We start from the raw sequence: 18,900 nt of genomic DNA, 5'->3' as shown, positions 1-18,900 counted from the left end.
AGAGCTCGTGATGTTACCCTGTCCTACCACTGGGGCGCTGGCCAGGATCACTGAGTTACGGCGGTGTCTCCAAGGTTTTTCCAGTGAAAATTAGCTTTTTATTTTTTTAATTGCAATTATACATGTCTTGTGGCCCATACTGTAACACTCTGCCAATGTCCTGCCCTGATAAATTTTCTCCCCGTGGGTTTAGCATTCTTTGAAGATTCTTACCTAAATCAGTACTGTGGCAATATTAGTGCAACATGGAGACTCTAACTCCTTGGCTCCTTCCGTACGTTTTAGGCAGTGTTCTGTAAAAGTTTTTCTTCCCTGCTGCTTATTTATGTGTTTGCTTAGTGCTGGTTTGGCTCATGAGTGTCGACCGTGTTGACTAGAAGTTTCCATTCTTGATTCTCCAGGAGGGAAACTGAAGCCCAGAGAAGAGGGCAAGGTCACAGAGGAGGGAGGCGTCTTTGCCTGTGGCAGGACCAGAACTGGGGCTCCTGACTGCATGTAGGTGCTCCTTGCCCTGTGCACCGTGGCTCTGTGCCACCATGAGGCTGGGGGAGAAGAGGGACGTGGAGTCCGGAAGGGGAAGCCCAAGTCTGGGGCTCTGTGCTGCCTGGGGCTCTGCCGGTTCCACTGGCCACTAAGCCCATGGTGACAGCCCGTGGGGAGGTTTGGAGGAGCCAGGCTCCAGGTTTCCATGGATAACTCAGGACGACTGTGGGACACGGGGACTTCCTGACCTCAGTGTCACCCTTCACCACACACGTCGCCCACCGCACAGTGTGTGCTGCTTACTTAGGGTTATTCTGAGACTGGCTTTGCATAGATGAAAGGACTTCAGACTCACTCAGGTGGTGTCCACAGGAGCGTGCCTGTCTGTACGTGGCATCTGTCCTGCCACTGATGTTTTTCTCGCAGTCAACTTTAAAGCAGGAACAAGATCGTCAAACTTCATAAAAGGCACTTTGAAGTTTGCGGGAGGTGCCAGGTGCCAGGCTGAGCGATGTCGCCACACAGTGCTCTCTGAAAGAGACAGAGAATTCTCCATGGAGCCACCACCCCCACCTTTGAGCCCGGGTCAGTCGGACCTGTCTCATATGTGGTGATGTTCAGGAGAGACACCCTCTAGCAGCTGCAAGCAACCAAGGAAATTTGAATCTTCAGTTCCTGGAGAGCTTCAAGAGGAGCTCCACCCACAGCACACAGCCAGCGTCATGGTCGCCGTTCCAGCTGCACCAAGCCTCAGGACTCAGTGTTGGGCAGCAGGGCACTGGGCTCACAGCCCCAGAGGGCAGGAATCTGACAGGGACAGCAGAAAGGAGTCATCTGGGGATCCTGCTTACCTGTCTAGCAAAGAGGGTTCTCATGGCCTCTCCTTGTGTCCTCAGAGCCTGAAACTCCTGGGTTGGGAGGTAGAGTAGTGTGGGTCTCTTTCCGAAGTACAGTCTACCACACCATGGTCCCCCACTTAGACGAGAGGAGATCGGGGTCTTGTCACCCTCAGGTAGCTAACTCCTCAGTGTTCTATTTCTGCCTCAAGCCTCATCAAGATATGTTTTAAAGCTCAGGCCACTGTACATTAAAGAAAAATTGAAGGAGGCGGGGACAACCTGAACACCTGGAAAATGGGCACACACACTGTGGTATTCATTCGATGGAAAAAGAACACAGTGGTACAAATGGCTGAATCAGGAGGGGCTCAGGAGGTAGGTAGCTCAGTGGTAGTGGTAGCACATGCTTGACATGAGTGAGGCCCTGGGTTTTAGCCCCAGCACTGCAAAAGGAAAAAGAAGAGGAGGAGGAGAGAGAAAAGGAGGAGGAAAAAAGAAAGCAAAGAAGAAGAGGAACGAGAAGGAGAAGGAGAAGGAGAAGAAGCGGCAGCAGCCAGATTGGACTCCTATGCAACAAATGGGTAAATCTCTAAAACAAGAGATTGGTGGGAAGAAGGAAGTCATGAAAGGGAACAGGCGTAGATCTAACCATGGAGCTTGGACTCTGGAATCTGGTAGCCTAAATTAAGATCCTGGTCTGCCACTCATCACTGGATGAGTTTGGGTGAACTTCTTAACTTTTCTATTCCCGCCTCAGTTTCTTCTTCTGTAAAATGGGCATAATAACAGAAGCTACACCTCTGGCTACTCGCTTCCTTTGAGGCATGAAGAGAAGATGGTAGACTCAGGCAGGGTAGACCCAGTAGGCTTCATTTATAGCTACATTTTTTTTTTAGACTGTAGAAGCAATCATGGTGGTGTTTTATTTTCTGCTTCATCTTTTTGGAGCTCCCAAACTCCTGCACCCCTGCTCTGGTACCCAGATTTGGTAGATGACCTGGTTCCCTGTCCTTGTCCCTGTCATGGTAGTGAAGGCTTGGGGTCAGAATTTGGACTCATAGAGCTAGGTGTGGCACCATGTCCTCAGTGAGGAAGCACCTTACAGTGGGGGGATGGTTGTCATCCCCTCAGGAGTGCTCTGAGGATTGGTGATGGGGAATTCTGTGAGCTGGGAGGAGCTTACAGATGTGACCCAGTTCCACCGCTTGATACTGCAAGCTGCAGGGTTGACAGCAATGTGGGCGCCCCCTGGGCCTAGGCAGGTAGCAAGGACAGGTGTGTCACATGCTGTATGGAGGGTGCTCTGCAGGGGGCATGTCCTGTCTGCTGATAGGTACCAGGGGCACTCAGGGCTCAGTGTGGCCAGATCTGCTGAGGGTCAGGCAGCCAGCTACCTGCAGCAGCAGCAGCAGCACCCACACTGCATGTCCTAGAGGCTCCTGCGGGACACACCAGGCCCTCCCTGGCCCTGACCCCCAGCAGCACTGAGGCCCTCACCATGCTCTTTGCCCCCAGTGAAGGGGAATGGGATTTCTACTGGTGTGATGTCAGCTGGCTCCGGGAGAACTTCGATCACACCTACATGGATGATCACGTGCGGATCAGTCACTTCCGGAACCACTACGAGGTGAGCTGGGCCTGTGGACTCGTGTAACTGGGAGTGGAGGGCTCACGGCCCAGGATGGAAAGTGTAAGGGGATGTTGGGGTACATGCCAGCTGGGGTGTCTGTAGTCTACGTACTTATGAACCAGGTGGCTTGAGGGTGTGAGGAACTAAGGCCTGAGGCCTAAGGATGGAGATTTGGGGTCGCAGGCTTGGAGGAGTAGTCTGGTCTGCGGAGGCTGTTTTGGGGGTTAAGCAGAGAAGTTTGAGGGTTAGGCAGAAGGGGGAACCAGGCCACAAAGACAGCCTTGGAGGAGTAATTAGGGGAAATGCTGAAAGGTTGGATGATTTCAGTGATTAAAACTAGGAACTTAGGAGCCAGACAGAACTGGGCAAAGCCTGGACGTGCTGCCAGTTAGTCAGCAGCCCTGGGCAACAACATAAGCTTGGGAGCCTCAGTTTCCCTGCTTGTGAACTGGGGATAGTCACAGAAAGCAGCACTCTGTCACAGCTACAGTATTCCATGGGCCACAGAAGCGGGGGCTTGTGGTACTGGGGTTCTGGGGGACAGGAAGTTGGAGGCCCCCCACTTGCCCTGCCCACCTAGCTGACCCGCAAGAACTACATGGTGAAGAACCTGAAGAGGTTCCGGAGACAGTTGGAGCGCGAGGCAGGAAAGCTGGAGGCGGCCAAGTGTGACTTCTTCCCCAAAACCTTTGAGATGCCCTGCGAGTACCACCTGTTCGTGGAGGAGTTCCGCAAGCACCCAGGGATCACCTGGATCATGAAGCCTGTGAGTGACCACTAGGGCCTGGGGCAGGGGGACAGTGGGGTCCCGTAGAGCCCAAGGCTCAGAGCGAGGACCGACTTGCCTAGACAGTCAGCCTCGGAGCGCCATCTCTGCTCCCTTCTGGTCTGCAGTGTTCGGGTCCAGCAGCTAACAGCTGCACACAGCAGGTGCTGAGGAGCCTCAGTGAAGGCACAAGTGATCTTCAGGACGCCAGGGCAGGGAGTCTAGAGCCTCCCTCCCTGACGTGTGAGGAAACAGTGACTGGCCATGCCAAGGGTTCTGTTGCATGACTGTCCACGCGCGTGGGTGTCATAGTCCCATTTCACAGATGAAGCACCCAAGAGTGTACTCAAGTATCCCATAGGTTCTGGGACCAAAGCCTGAGATTACAGCTCTCAGCAAGTCACATATGGTCTCTGCGCTCCTTGAGTGCAGACCGCGAGCCAGCTGAGGAGATGTGTGTGGTCACAGCTGTGCTGAGTGTCTTTAAGAAGAATGGTATCTGGAAGGGGAACTGCAGGGGGAGTCCCCCCACCTAGGCAGGCTTCTCCAAAGAAGTAAGAGATCGGGCTTCTATAAGCTGTGCTAATTAGCTGTGTGACGCCAGGCAGGTTACTCAATTTCTCTGTGTCGCAGCTCCCCATCTGCAAAGCAAGAATAACTATAGTACCTGCCGTAAGTTACCATAGGTAGTGTACATAATATAATAGTCATGATTATAAGAATTGGCAGTGAGCTTTGACCTGAAGGAGGCCTAGGAGCCAGCCTAGACAAGGAACAGCATTCCAGAGGGAACCGTGTATATCGAGGCCTTGTCCTGGAGGCAGCCCAAAGCCCCTGTGGTTCTGGGCCCCGGGGAACCCGAAAGGGAAGGGATTGCTGTCAGCCAGGAGCAGCCCTCTTATGAAGCCGAATATGGGTCCCCATGTTGGCTGATGCCGACTTAGCAATCAGCCCAGTGCTTGGAGGGATGGAAGAAGCAGCACAGGAGATGCTCCCGCAGGACCGAGCCAGGATGTCCAGGCTTGCAGGTCCTTCCCGGGACCCCTCTTTCCCTGTGCCGCGGGCAGGCGCAGCCAGGACTCTGGCTGGCAGCAGGGATTAGGCTGAGCGCTGTGGCCCAGGGGCGGGTTCCAGCTCCCGCATTATCCTCGCAGACAAATGATCATCTGCACTAATTGCCAATGAGCAGTTGCATATTAAGCTGATTCTCTTCCCAGCCCAGGCCTTTGTTAGCAGCAGAGGCAACGACAGCTGTAATTAAGAGGCAGAGTCTTGGCTGTGTGTGTATGTGTGTGCGCGTGTGTCGTCTCCTCTGAATAGCTGAGGCTGTCTGAGCTGTGTGACCTGCGTAGGTTCCTGGGATTGAGCAGGACCAGCGAGGGGTGGTGAGCCAAGGCAAAGGAGTGATGCACGTTACACACACAGACCACACGCGTTACGTCAAGGCCTCCGCACGAGGTGCCCAATAACTGATGTTTTTCCACGTTCTTTCCAAGAACCCAGCCCTTCTTCCACCTGCCCCCGGAAGCACAAGTTCGGAGTTTCTCAAACTTAAATGTGGCCATGCGCCATCTGGGGACCTGATTGAAAGGCAGAGCCCAACTCCACAGATCTGGGCGGGCCTGAGTGGCTGCAGTTCTAAACCCCCCCCCCACCCCAGATGCCACTGCAGCCGTCCCCAGATGGACGACCCTTGGAGTGGGGAGGCTGGAAAGCAGTGGTTCCCAAGCCTGGGCCGCTCGGCTCTCCTGGCCTGTGAATGTGCTCTCCTGACCAGTTCCCAGGACTCTCCAGGGAAACCCAAGGCCAGGGCGTGGGTGTTTAAGGACTTGGCTCATGCAATATCGTGGGGACCAGCAAGTCAGAATTCAGCAGGGCAGGCTGGAGGGCTGGGATATCAGGCGGATTTCTGTGTCACAGTCCAGGGCAGAATTTCTCCTCCTCCTCCTCCCATTCCTCCGCCCATTTCTGCTCCTGCTCCTCCTCCTGCTCCTTCTGCTCCTTTTCCTTCTCCTCTCCTGGACTTAGCTCAGTGGTAGAGCACTTGCCCTGGGTCCAGACCCCTGTCACACACACACACACACACACACACACACACACACACACACACTGGTTTAAATAAGAGAGCAAGACATCTAAGCCGTTTCCCTGCCATTAATGTATGATGACATGTGTGGATCCTGTCACAGGACAATGTTTTATTTAAAACTGCTTTGTTAGCCCACGCCTCCAATCTCAATGCCTCCAATTTTAATGGCTCAGAAGGCTGAAGCCGGAGGCTCTCAAGTGCAAAGCCAGCCTGGGTAACATAGCAAGACCTTTTTTTTTTCAGAACTAAAAAAAATAAAAAGCTTTGTACACATACAAGCTATACATATATATATATATATATATATATATATATGTATATATATTTGTCTTTTTGAGACAGGGTCTCTCTGTGCAGTGCAGGCTGGCCTTCAGCTCACTTTGTAGCCCAGGCTGGTCTTGAACTCGCGATGATCCTCCTGCCTCAGCCTCCCGAGTGCTGGGATTACAGGCGTGAGCCACCACGCCCGGCTACTATACATATTTAATTTGTACAACTTAATGAATTTAGAGATAAATAGGGACCTATGAAAAAGCAATGGTTTTAAAAGTATAAAGTACATTTGGTTACAAAGCAAAGCAACTCTGTTGAAAAACAGGTATCAAACTGTGTTAGCGTGGACCTCTCAGAAACAGATGTCAAGATTCAACCCGGGAAAGAACGGCAGGGCACAGGGAGGGGCTGCAGGGTTCAAGCCGCAGTGGGCCCAGGGAAGGAGGAAGGAAGAAGCGAGGAGGGAGGAGCCGTGGGTCCTCACTGCAGCGCAGCCTCGGGAGAGGCCGGGGGTCAGCGGAGGCGTCCTGCTGCGGGAGGCCAGGCTGGCTGGGAGCAGCCGCTGCGGGAGGGAGGCGGGAGGCGGGAGGCGGGGCCTGTGCAGATGAGGGTGCTGCCCGCGGAGGTCCGCGATCCCACGCCACCCTGCAGCTGGAGTGGAGGCCTCGTTCTCCACTGCAGCGCACACGCTCACAAAACCCTTAAATTTCCAAGTCATAAGGTGCATAAACACTTTTTTGAAATAGCTGTAGTACTTGTAATACAATGAAAAAGTAACTGATTTCTTTTAATGGCAAAGTGATAGGCCTGGCTTAGACTCATAAAGAAGGAAATGTAGAAATCTGGCTGGAGTGTGACAATAAAGATGAAAACATTTTTTTTTTTTACCGGTACCAGGGATCAAACTCATGACCACGCACTTGCAAGACAGGCACTTATGCCGCTGAGCTAAATCCCCAGTCCCCTGAAAACAATTTTTTTGTCATTCAGGTTTATAGATCTGAGGGCATTTCCTTTAATAAAGAATGATACAGGGGCACTCTATTGGGACTCAGCAGCATTATCAATTCCCTGCCAAAGTGGCAGGCTGGTCCTCTCAATCACAGTGTGGCTGCCACAGCTCTAGCTTCAGATCCTCACATCTCCACATGCTATGAGAATAAAGGAATGCCCTGGTCTTGGATCACTTTTGAAGGACACAAACTTTTCCCAGAAATCTCTGCAACAGCTTTGGTTGGCACCCTGCTGGTCAGTGCCTGAGCCAGTCACAGGAGGTGGGAGGAGACCAGACTGCCCCAGAAGGCAGGGCTACCAGGAGGAGTTGACCCAAATGTAGATCTGTTGGGAAGAGGGAGCAGCCATGGGGGAGCCACCCTCAGTGAATGCCACTATGATTGTCACGTGATGCGTGTGGCCCTCAGGGACAGGGCAGAGTTCCCAGGAGGACAAGGACTGTGAATGACCATAGCTGACACCAAATCAAAGCTACAATTCATTCTAGTAATCCACTCAATTTTTTTCAATCACAAATAGACCTTTTTATATATATAAATAATTTACTCCCCAAATATCAAGTGAGACAGACATCCCCAGAAATGGCCTCATTTTTATCATTGATTTGTGTCCCCTGGCACTTTGCAAGTGGTACAGACAGGGGCTCGGGCTTGCATAATAGATTTAATGATCCTGGATTTTTCTCCTGCTGGCTGGATGACTTTGTGTAATACACTTGGCCTCTCTGTCCCTTGGTTTCCTTGGCTGCAGAGGGGAACAATATTACCCTATGTCAGAGGATAATGTTGGCGAGTCCATGGGCCTGCCACAGAATGAGCATCCAACAAATATTACTGTAGCTGTTGGTGTCACTGTCATTAGAAATCATTATGCTTAAGTCAGTGTCTGGCCATCTATCCTTGAGAAGATCACCACCACAGGGGATGAACGGGAGCAATAATCATCTCTGTGTGTTTCATCGCAGTGCGGGAGCTGTGTTGCCTAGACAATCCCACCCCATGACCCTGCCACACACAGGAGGCATCCTGAGGGCTCACGTGGATTCAAGGGGAGGTGATGTTGAGACGGGAGATGTTGTGATTGCTTGTAGAAGATGCCATCTGCCAGATTAATGAGTGATGCCAGCCCTACCAACCTTGTACATTGCCAGGCAACACGTTCCCCAGGCTGGGCTTGAACTTGTGATTCTCCTGCCTCACCCTCCCAGAGTGCTGATTACAAGTGCATACCGCCATGACTGGCCCCTCTTTGGTAGAAAATCTTCCCAGAATCACTAAGCAGATAGGTTCTTAGATCTTATTGGCCAAAACTGGCCACATGGCTTCCACCAGCTTCAAGAAAAGCTGGGAAAACTAGCATCTAGCCTTTCCAACCCCCTCAGAAGAGATGGGCTTTGGCAGCCAGAAAGAGGTGGACAGGGAAACCAGCAGGGGTGGGGTGGGGTTCTGAGATCAAAAGGAATGAACTTTAAAAGATACTTTTTAGTTGAACTTAAATAAAACATTAAAAATTGGCCAAGTTGTGGGATTATGGTATGAATTTTCACAAACACACTGAGGTAACCAGCACCAGACTCATAAACTTTAGTAGCTCCCAGCATCCCCTCTCAGCCCCTTCTACTCACACCTGCTCCCTGCCACTACCAGCGTAGACCTGTTTGTGTGCTTGAAGTCACTGGAATCACTGAGCCTGACAGCTCGTGCCTACTTTCCCCGCTCTGCCTTATAGGCACGCAATGCTCCCTGCTGATGTAAATTGTTCATACGTTGTTCCATTGAGTAGACGTTCACCTGATTGAGAGTTTCAAAGTAGGAGCTGTTATGAATGAACTGTGCGGCCACGATGTCCCTGTCCCGATCCTCAGGTTGCACATTTCTGTTGTGAGGTACCTGGGAGAGGAGCTTTGGGGGCACAGCTCGAGGGCTGTTTCTGCCCAGCACCTCCAAACAGAGTGCACTCCTGCCCTTGTGTGTGAGTTCCGGTCTCTCCCTGTCCTCACTAATGCTTGCTATTGTCTAACCGTTCTCAAGGAGAGTGTAACGGTATCTCTTGTGATTTTGTTTGCATCTCCCTGGTGACTAATGAAGCTGAGGCCCTGTTTACAGTGATGTCCCTGCTCAAGCTTTCTGCAAGGCTGGGGACCTGGTGGAAAGCCATCGATGTCCACTGACACATTGCTGTTTGGTCACTGCACACTTGGCTGCCCCTGCTCCTTTACTGTGCCTTGTAGTCTTTCGGACCCCTTCCGGGCACACACGGCTCTCATGTAGTATACACAGGGTGGCAGGCGGAGTATGAGCCCCAGCATGAGCAGTGGGCAGCCTGTGCCGCTGTGCCTGCCAGCTCTGCCTGGCCAGTGTTATACAGGGAGCTTTGGGTGGGCCTGGTGGGCCGTGTCCCCAGAGAACAGAGACAAGTGAGTTTGCGCTTGCTGGGTGCATTGATGAATTGCTAAAGGGCAATTCTGGTGCCCTGGAATCAGATTTGCTCCAGGAGAGCTCTAGAAACTAGACCAGACTGGTAAACTTTAGCTTAGTACAGGTTAGGCTGTGGAAGTTCCATGAGGTCTGAGTTGCAGTGATAGTGTATGATGCAGCACGAAGTAGGCATCTAGTGTGGGACTGTTTAACAAAGCTATCCTGCAACAAAAAGGGCTGTTTGGGGCCGGGACAGATAGTGAGCTCCTGGGCACTGGAGGTGTGCAAGGCCAGGCAGGTGAGCGTTGTAGAAGAGCACTGTAGGCTCTTATAGGAGGAAGTAATACCTTCATGAGGACCACTCAGCAAGATCCTGAAGATTCTCCCAGCCCCCAGCTCAGTGAGCTATGAATTATCCATGCTGGGGTTCAGTAAACGCACACTGATTTCAGTATTAGCCGAAGCAAAACCTAATTAGGAAGGCAAATTGATTTCCAAAAAAAGAATTGGATGATATGTTCCCAGGACTGTTAGAAATGTTTTTTTAATTGTCTGTTCTTTTGCATTATTCATGCAAATGTATGTCTTTGTGAGCTAAGTCAGGCTGTCACCCCCACTCGTTTGGCCCCTATGGCAAAGCAAGGGGGGCATGGAGAAGTGTGGGAGATGGGCCCCAGGCACAGGGGGCCCCAGCACCCCCAAGTGAGATCTGCTTTCCTTGTCCACACGTCCCAGGTTGCGCGGTCTCAGGGCAAGGGCATCTTCCTGTTCCGGAGGCTGAAGGACATCATGGACTGGAGGAAGGTGAGCTTGTCCTTCCCAACCTCCCCAACATGTGCTCTGGCTAGGAAAGGACCCCTCCTTCCTCCCCACAGGGGGGATCTCTGGAGCCAGATTGCCTGGATTCAAATCCTGATCTTGTGACCTTGGGCAGTTGCTGGACCCCCTGGTGCCCCAGGAAGTGGAGATAATTACAGTGGCTGCTGAGGACACACAGGTGATAGGCAGCCACCCACAGGGACTGCACTTAGCAGGCTCCACACCCCAAGCTCTTTATCTGCCTCCTGCTCTGGGCTGGGGAGAGACAGGGAAGAGCTGGCTCCTCCTCTGGGTCCTAGCTGAGCCTCACACCCTCAGGCCCAGACACAAAGCGCAGTGGAAATCCAGGTTCAAATCCAGCCTCTGGCATGCACAGACTGTGTGTTCCTGGGAAAAGGGGTGCAGCCCTCTGGACCTTAGCGGTGCCCATGGTGCGGGAGGCACGGGATGACCCAGCTCCTACAGGCTCACAGCAAGTGCTGCACTAATACGTCTCCCTGCCACCAACCCCAAGTGTCCCCATTCCTCCCATGCCACCATCAGGGCACTGCCGGCAAGAAGTTCACCAGCCTGGAGGCCCAGCCCGTCCGTGCCGCTGCTGCCACTGCCAATCCCTCTGGCACCCACGTGAGTAGAGGTGGGGTGGCTCAGGTCACAGGAAGCAAAAGCCTGGGTGGCGAGGTGGGGTGGTGGCTGGTGGGGGTGGAGTCTGGCCTCGAAGCCTGGAGGTCTGGGTTTTGGCCTCCCCTGGGCCCTTGTGCTGACCCAGCAGGGAATGGACCTTGTGTTTGGACCTTGGTCCCTCACAAGGTAGCCGGAAGGGGACAGCAGCAGGAGAGGGCTTTGCAGGCTGGGAGAGCTGAGCCTGTGACAGCGCCTGTCTTCCAGTGGAGACCTGTTGGGTGGGCTGGGCAGCGCTGCCCAGGACAGCCCTTCACAGTGATGGAAACTGCGTATATCCACGCTCTCGGATAGGCTGACCACCAGTCACAGCAACACAGAGCACTGGACAGGCTGCGGGGGGCCTGGATTTTAAATTTCGCTTCCTTTCTACAAATTGTGCTGAGCTAAATGCAACATAATCTCTACTCCTTCACCCTGCCCCAGGGCACCGTCCCAGGGCATCATGTGTGTCCATATTGTTTTGCAACTATCATCACCAGGCATCTGTGTGGCCAGCCCAAACACAAACTCTGCACCCCTTAAACACCAGCGCTGCCCTTCATCCAGCACCATCTGCTTTCTGCCTGCATGAGTCTGACTTTCCCTATAATATTTGCCCTTCGGCATCTGCCTTTTCTCACTTAGAATCCTGTCGTCAAGTTTCACCCATGTTGTAGCATGTGACTTCATTTACTTTTGAGCGATTTAAATGTAAATAACCACGTGTAGCCAGTGACTGCCCTACCAGGCATCCGGGTCTACAGGTCAAGTGCTCGGGTCCTGGGCCCAAAGCATATGGGTCTACACTCCACGAATACCACCGGCCAGCTGTGTGACCTTGGGCAAGTGACTCCACCTCTCTGTGCTTTGGTTTCTCATCTGTGAGAATAGGAATTACATTAATACTTACCCGAGGGGGTTGATTTGAGGGTTAAGTAAGATAGCCCAAGTACAGCCCCAAAGATCATGCCTACTACATGGGAAAATGCTTAATGACTGTCAGTGATTAACATTATTACAAGTAGGACGCGAGAAGTTCTGATGACCAGAAAGATGAGCTACCCGTGGAGAACTACGTAGCTCAGCGTTACATCGAGAATCCCTACCTGATCGGAGGTGAGATGCCGGCCTTGGCTCCCCGCCCTCCAGTAGTCAAGCAGTCCGTCAGTAACTGGCACTGACAGCAGAGGGGATGATGGGCAGAGGCATTCTGCCCTGCCTCCTCCCACTTCCCAGCACAGCCCACGGGCTGCGCACTCTGCCTGCGCCCTTCTTGGAGAACTGAGTTAATCACTCACGCATCGTCCTGCAGATGGGTATAAAGCTCTTCCTTGGTGCCAGCCGTGGCCTGGGCCCTGCTGCCCACTGCTCTCATGGCGCCTGCACCCCGGAGGAGTGGACAGCACCAAGCCAGAGACCTGCAGGAACCCAGGTGGACCTGGAGGGAGACTCAGGAGGCACAAGGCCCAGGGGGCCTGAGCCCTGAAGCCTTGTGTGTTCCCACACAGGGTCTGCAGACACAGGCGTGCGGGCAGAGAGGGTGTCAGTGCCACTTGGTTCCCCGTCCCCATACGATGACCTATGTGTGGCTCCTCTCTGTGGCTTCACATCAGTGGCCCCAGCTTCACGCTCCCAGCTGACGCTTCGCCCCTGGGCCCGGATCTCTCGACCTCAGCCAGACCCTCCCAAGCCCAGCCCTCTCCCAGCAGCCCCCTCACCTTCAGCCTCTTCCCCTCTGTTGGAAGCCCAGAAGAGGGCTCTGCCTGGCACAGCAGGTTCCGCCCCGCACACACCCACTCTTCAAGGCCAGCTCCTGAAGCTGTCTGACCACCCCTCACCTCCATCTAGCCCTGGCCATGACCTCCTTCCCTGCACCCACTGGCCCGGTCCCCTTAGCTCCACTGTGGCACAGAGGCCAGCACATGGCACACCCAGGGTTTGAACAGACTCCAAAGACTGCACTTGGTCTGCCCTGCCACCCTTGTTTCTGTCTCCCCATCTCCCTCTGCCTGGGCTGGTGGTGCCCTCTGGGCCTCTGTCCTGCCTGAGACTACTTCACCCTGCACTGTGGCATGCTGGGGTCAGAAGCCACCTTCTCTTGTCATAGGTCACAGAGTTTGACACCCCTTACCCTGTTATCGTCTTGTACCATGATGTGTGTGTGTGTGTGTGTGTGTGTGTGTGTTCCTGGGAGCTCTGTAAAAGGAATCTGTGTCCATCCTGCTGTATCCCCCATGGAGCATGCTGTCTGACACACACTCAATATTTGCTACACAAATTAATCTCTTTTTTTTTTCTTTTTGCCCACAGGCCGCAAGTTTGACCTGCGAGTCTATGTGCTGGTGATGTCGGTGAGTCACCGAGGCCGGGGGGGGGGGGGGGGGGCTGTTCCAGAAGATTGTGCGTGAGCTCAGGGGTTCACTCTCCGCCTGAGCCGCAGCAAGCAGACACAGCTGAGGCTCACCGTCCTGGGCGGGCCAGCACCTCGCTCTTTCTCCCTGTGCCTCTCCACTCAGCCATCCATGGCAACCACAGGCTATCTGTGCAGCGGGCTGGCTGCCATCCAGTCCCTCCACCTACCTGGTGAGGAGCTCTGAGTGTTACCTCATCTTACAGATGGGAACAAACACCGGAGACTGGCCCAGGGACACACAGGGGCAAAACTGGGACTCAAATCCAGACAGCGTGTCCCCAGAGTCTACTCTGGTACTCCAGGGCTGCTGTTCTCCCTTCACCCACTGGCTGGTCTGTTTGTTCGTTCATTCATTCATCCAGCAAATATTTAACCCTTCACAATGCACTGCTCTGTGCTGGGCACAGGGACACTGGGCTGTCTGAGACAGGCTCACCCATTGCTGCTAGGACTCACATCTGCTGGGGTGTCACGCACAGTGGGGGAGCCCAGGCCATTCCCTCTCCCTTCTGCATCTCCTCCGCTCCCAAAAGGAAGGGACAGTGTCAAGGATTGATGTTAACTAGGCCACGGAGGTGCATGTCTGTGAGTCCAGCTCTCTTGGGAGGCTGAGGCAGGACAATTGTGAGTTTAAACCCAGCCAGAGCAACTTAACAACTGAGGCAGATCCTGTCCCGAAATAAAACAACAAAAAAGGGCTGGTGCTGGGGTGTGGCTCAGGGGAAGGTCCTAGGTTCAGTCCCCAATACTAGAAAGAAAAGAAAAGACGTGTGGGAATGGATCCTGGAAGGATGGATGACCTGCAAAGAACGCAGAGCCTTCCAGTGAGGGGACAGCAGGTGCAGAAGCCTGGGGCCACGATGTCCAGCGAGTCCCCTGTCTCCCTCCCTCCGTCCCCACCTCCACCTCAGTACCTGCCGCTGCGCGCCTGGCTCTACAGGGACGGCTTCGCGAGATTCTCCAACACCCGCTTCACGCTGAGCAGCATCGACGATCAGTGTATCCTGGGCTCCGCGGCTGTGCGAGCCCGTCTGGCCTCTGCCTTTCCCGAGGGAGCCGCCTCAGCCCGGCTGTGGGCTGGGTTCCGGTGAGAGTCTGGGCGCAGGATGCAACCGCCCTGTCCTTTCCCTGTGAGGCGACGGGGTAGAGGGACCTGCTTCTCTGCTCTGAGCCGCTGGCCCCCAGCTGCTCCTCTGGGCAATGGTTTGGGTGGACATCATGTCCATGGTGCAGTGGAGCAGACGGCCTGCCCTGTGGGGGACGCTTGCATCCTTTAATGCCTCTTCCTCTTCAGTGCCAGTCACTGGCTCCTGTATCCATCCAAACATAACTCCACTTTCACTCGTCCACTTGGCAGAGGCCAGGCTTTGCTGACGCGCTGCCTTGGCAGGGCTGGGCGCATCCCTGTGCTGCTGCTGGGAGTGTGAGTCGGTCCACACCCTTAGCAGGCAGTCTGGGAAATATCTATCAAAAGCCAAACACACACACTGTGTGCTCTGGTAATGTTTCTCCGGGAATTTATCCTACAGGTATTTCCCCAACACTGGAAAGGACAAGTCCTCAGGTTAGTCACTGTACAACCCTTTTTTGTGAGACCCAAAAAAGTAGCAAATGAGAAGTGCCTTTGTATAGTAGAATACTATGCAGCTGTTAAAATGGAATGTGCAAATATGAATTATTAACTGGAAAAAGCAAAGTATAGAATAATGAAAAATGTGCTTCCATTCACATTAAGAATCACTTCTATGTGTGTTTGCTGGTCTGTGCCTACAGAGGTCTCTGAAAGAGGGACAGGAAACTGGAAACAGGGCTGGGAGTGGAGCTCAGTACGGGAGTAACATATGCCAGGGCCTCGCTCAATCCCCAGAACCACAAACAAACAAAACAAAACCCAGAGACAGAAATTGTGTCTGGGAGGAGAATGAATGGGCGGACAGGGGTGGAAAGATGTTTCCTGATATATACATTTTTGTACTTTTGACCCATGAAATGTATTATCTGCAAATGATATACATCAAAAGCAAAAGGTGTTAGGATTTCGAGGTCTGAGCTTCAGAATGAACTGCTTGGGAGCTGGGTGGGCAGGTCTGGATCACCTGTCTCGGGAGATCATCGTCCAGAGGGAAAGGGGGTGGGGTGGAGTGAGGCTGCCGGGCTTCTGGCTGGGAACCAGCCGATGTTCTTAGCCAGTTCACGACTCTGCCTTCATTTCCTGGTCTAGTTCAAGGGGGCATCCCACGTATCGATTTCATCTACCTGCATGGACAGTTGATACTAGGCATTTCTGAGTACTTTTTATTTTGGTTGGGCATTGAACCCAGGACCTTTGCACTGAGCTACATTCACATCCCTTTTTATTTTGAGAAGATATCTTGCTAACTCACGAAGCTGCCCAGGTTGGGCTGGAACTAGGAAATCTTCCTGCCTCAGCCTCCCAAGAACACTGGGATTACAGATGTGCACCGCCATGCCCAGCTCTGAGTACCTTTTAGTTTGTTTTTTTCAACTTCATCATTTTGTTTATAACATATCACTTTTATTTTGTAACGCTAAGGATTTGTCACATGCAAGTCATCAAATTTAACTTAATTCTGGTTTTTTGCCACCTTGTTTTTTTAATTAAGATTAAAATATGCAAAAGCCAACAAACAGTGCCCAGCAGAGTGAACACCCTAGTAAATGTGAGTGTCCTCCCGCCCTCACTAACGAGTGTCTGCCCATCTCCGGGGACTCATTAAACAGCCCTAGCCCTTTCCCAGGGCTGGCTTTTATTTTATGAGACTTTGCTCATTAAATACTCACAGTGAGTGAGTACATATCATTACCACACCGTTTAAATTGTTTATAAGTTTGCAGTATTAAAATACAGAGAAAACTGCCCAAAAGACTATAAACAGAGCCCTGTGTATCCACTGTCCATTATTAGCAGACAGTAATATTTTGCCATATTTGCTTCAGATGTTACAAAACAACTCTTCAAATAATAAAGTAACTTTGGGGTTACAAAATAATCAAATACTGACTTTATTGTTTATTATATATAATTTGTTCAAAGTAATCAAGTGTATATGAATACACATATACATCTATATATACATAATGGAAAATACCAGCACAAATCCTGTATATAATAGTGAACAGGTAGAAACAACTCAACTCACCCTGGTGGGAGGGCGGAGTGAATTATAAAGCATCGCATGATGTCCTGGATCTGGTAAGGACAATCAGTGATTGAAATGGAAAAGCAACTGCCACTTTTAAGTGGGAAAAAAAAAAACCAGCAAGGTGCAAAATTTTTATTATCTTGTTTTACTTTTTTTAAAAAAGATGTTTATGTTAGGAAAAAGCGTGAGCATCATTTAGTAATCTGCTACCCCTGAAAGTTGCAGAGGATTAGAATCAGGTCAGCAAACACTTTGTTCCTGGTTTCAGCACTTCCTTGCATTTAAACCTTTTCTCCAACCGAGGTGCTCTTCTCTGGTAATACAAACAGTAGTGTGTAGAGGATACTGCTGTCCTCATTAAGGTACACAGCACATGAAACACAAATCAGGAAACTCCGCAGAGTACAAACAATGCAACAAAAGGAGCCTCTTTCTCCAGGCACATTTCCAGACACAGCTGCTCGCCATTTGCAGAACTTTTCATGGTGTCCATTACTTTTTACATGTGAGATCCATCCGAAGAAATAGATAACCTTTTCTCCCACTAAACATTAGCTTCCGAATTTTCCTTGTAGACATCTTTTTAAGCTGTAAACTATCCCATGGAGTGGATTTATGGCTTGGTGGTCCAGTGTGTAGGCGCTGGGAAGGGTTCTGCCAGTTCTTGCTGCTGTGGCATTCAGGGCTGCGAAGGCACAACGTCCGTGGTAAACGCTTCACTGTGTTTACGGTCTCCCCTTGTGTGTCACAGAGGAGTGAACCAGAGTGAAGGGCATCTGCCGGATTCTCTGCAGAGGAGCTCTGCAGAGGTTTTTACCCCGCCCTCATTAACAGGCCCATTTCGTTTGAGTGCAGTGTAGCCAGTGCTGGGGACAGTCATCTTAAAAGCCCATTTCTAGGACAACGGGCACTTCCAGGTGAAGCATAATCTTGCCATTATTCTGAGTTCAGAATTTTTCAAAATGAAAATGGTGTAACTCACACCAGGAGGAAGCATCAGCTCCCCACCGCCTTTTACACTGTCTCTTCTGTTAGCAGCGCTTTGATCCTTTCCCCAGGTTGGTCTCCTCCCAGTTAGATTTTCTTTTGGGTTCCACAGTCTTATTTATTAGAGTCATAACGCTTTTATTGCTAGCAATTTTTGTGAGATTTTCATGTGACAGAAATATGACAGTCATATTTGCAACCATCTTTCCTCTAGTCATATTTACCTTTAGTTTTTGTCCTGATGCGGTTTTTCTATTTTTCATATGCTTGTCTGTCCAATGTCATGTCCAGTGTCATGCCGAGAATTCCTTTCTCCCCAAGGACTTCACCTGGATCGGTCTCATGTCTCTCCTGGTTGATTTCAGTGGTTTGTTTACTCTGCCACCTGAATGGATTCTGGGTCTGTGTGTGGAGAGGGGAGGCTTTGAGGCTAACTCCCTGGCCCCCAGGAGGCCCGCAGCGAGGAGCGGGCAGTGCTGGGCCCCTCTGCCCTGACCGGGAGGGAACGATTTCCCCAGTAAAACCAACGCCTCAAACGCCTGAGCTCCTGCGCTTCCTGCTGTTTTAAACGATCGCTTTACGGGAATATAATTGAGCTTTATGTATGATATGTTTATATATCATCATCATCATAAAGGCAGTACAGGACACTAAACACGAATCAGGAAACTCAAAGTACAGAAAAAGAAAAAGAAAAGATAAGAGAAAACAAGCTTCTTTCTTGCTCTGTACCGAGACTGTGTTGAGCCCTGAGATGCAGTTCACATACGGAAATGCTCCCGCTAAAGTGCAGTTGAAGCAGCCGGATGGCACCACACAGCCGTGGGGGTGGAGAGCACTTCCATCAGCCCCAAGGAGACCCCACACCTGTTTGCTGTCACTCCCCTCCCAGCCTAGTGACCACTTTCGGCCTCTGTGTTTTTGCCTAGGCTGGACTTTCATGGGAAGGGAACCACGCAGTGTGTGGTCTTTTGTGCCTGACTTCTTTCCTTAGCAGGACGTAAGTTTCCTTCTGCCACAGCCTGTGGCTCACTACTTCCTCCCTCATCACCGCCAAACTGCATGCCGTTATGTGGAAGCGCCATACCCAGTGAAGGGGTATAGGATTTACTTATCTATTGGTGGACACTCGAAGTTGTTTCTACATTTTTCTATGATGAAATGTGGCTTTGGGAATTTTAATAACCACATTTTTGTATCGATGTAAATTTTTGTGTCTCAGGCATACACCTAGGATCAGACTCACTGGTCACAGGTAATGCAATGCTTACCTTGTGAGGACATGCTAAACTGTTTTCCAAAGTGCTGTACCATTTTACACGTCCAATAGCAGTTTTTTTGGG

The 18,900-nt window shown here is 51.5% G+C and overlaps 1 protein-coding gene across 15 annotated transcripts in view; it reads left to right on the top strand.

Annotated features, from left to right (window-relative positions):
• The window catches only part of Ttll9 (tubulin tyrosine ligase like 9), a 50,143-nt gene that overhangs the window by 18,940 nt on the left and 12,303 nt on the right, over positions 1–18,900 (top strand). For 9 of the 15 annotated variants that reach the window (XR_010047428.1, XM_023560234.2, XM_063248544.1 and 6 more), the window contains 8 exons: positions 2,838–2,949; positions 3,533–3,718; positions 10,247–10,315; positions 10,874–10,957; positions 12,019–12,109; positions 12,306–12,425; positions 13,304–13,344; positions 14,318–14,405. Coding sequence is in view for 14 of the 15 variants with exons in the window: in XM_023560234.2 (XP_023416002.1) it covers positions 2,838–2,949; positions 3,533–3,718; positions 10,247–10,315; positions 10,874–10,957; positions 12,019–12,109; positions 12,306–12,425; positions 13,304–13,344; positions 14,318–14,405 (791 nt within the window). In the remaining variant the exon portion in view is untranslated. The remainder of the gene's footprint in view (positions 1–2,837; positions 2,950–3,532; positions 3,719–10,246; positions 10,316–10,873; positions 10,958–12,018; positions 12,110–12,305; positions 12,426–13,303; positions 13,345–14,317; positions 14,406–18,900) is intronic. The other 6 variants (XM_063248550.1, XM_063248549.1, XM_063248547.1 and 3 more) reach the window with 2 other exon arrangements.

Source organism: Cavia porcellus, unplaced genomic scaffold, assembly GCF_034190915.1.
Source record: "Cavia porcellus strain 051 isolate PalLab524CR breed Dunkin Hartley unplaced genomic scaffold, mCavPor4.1 scaffold_5, whole genome shotgun sequence".
Taxonomy (NCBI): domain Eukaryota; kingdom Metazoa; phylum Chordata; class Mammalia; order Rodentia; family Caviidae; genus Cavia; species Cavia porcellus.
The sequence above is the reverse complement of the archived record's forward strand: the minus strand, read 5'-3'. Positions and strand labels throughout refer to the sequence as shown.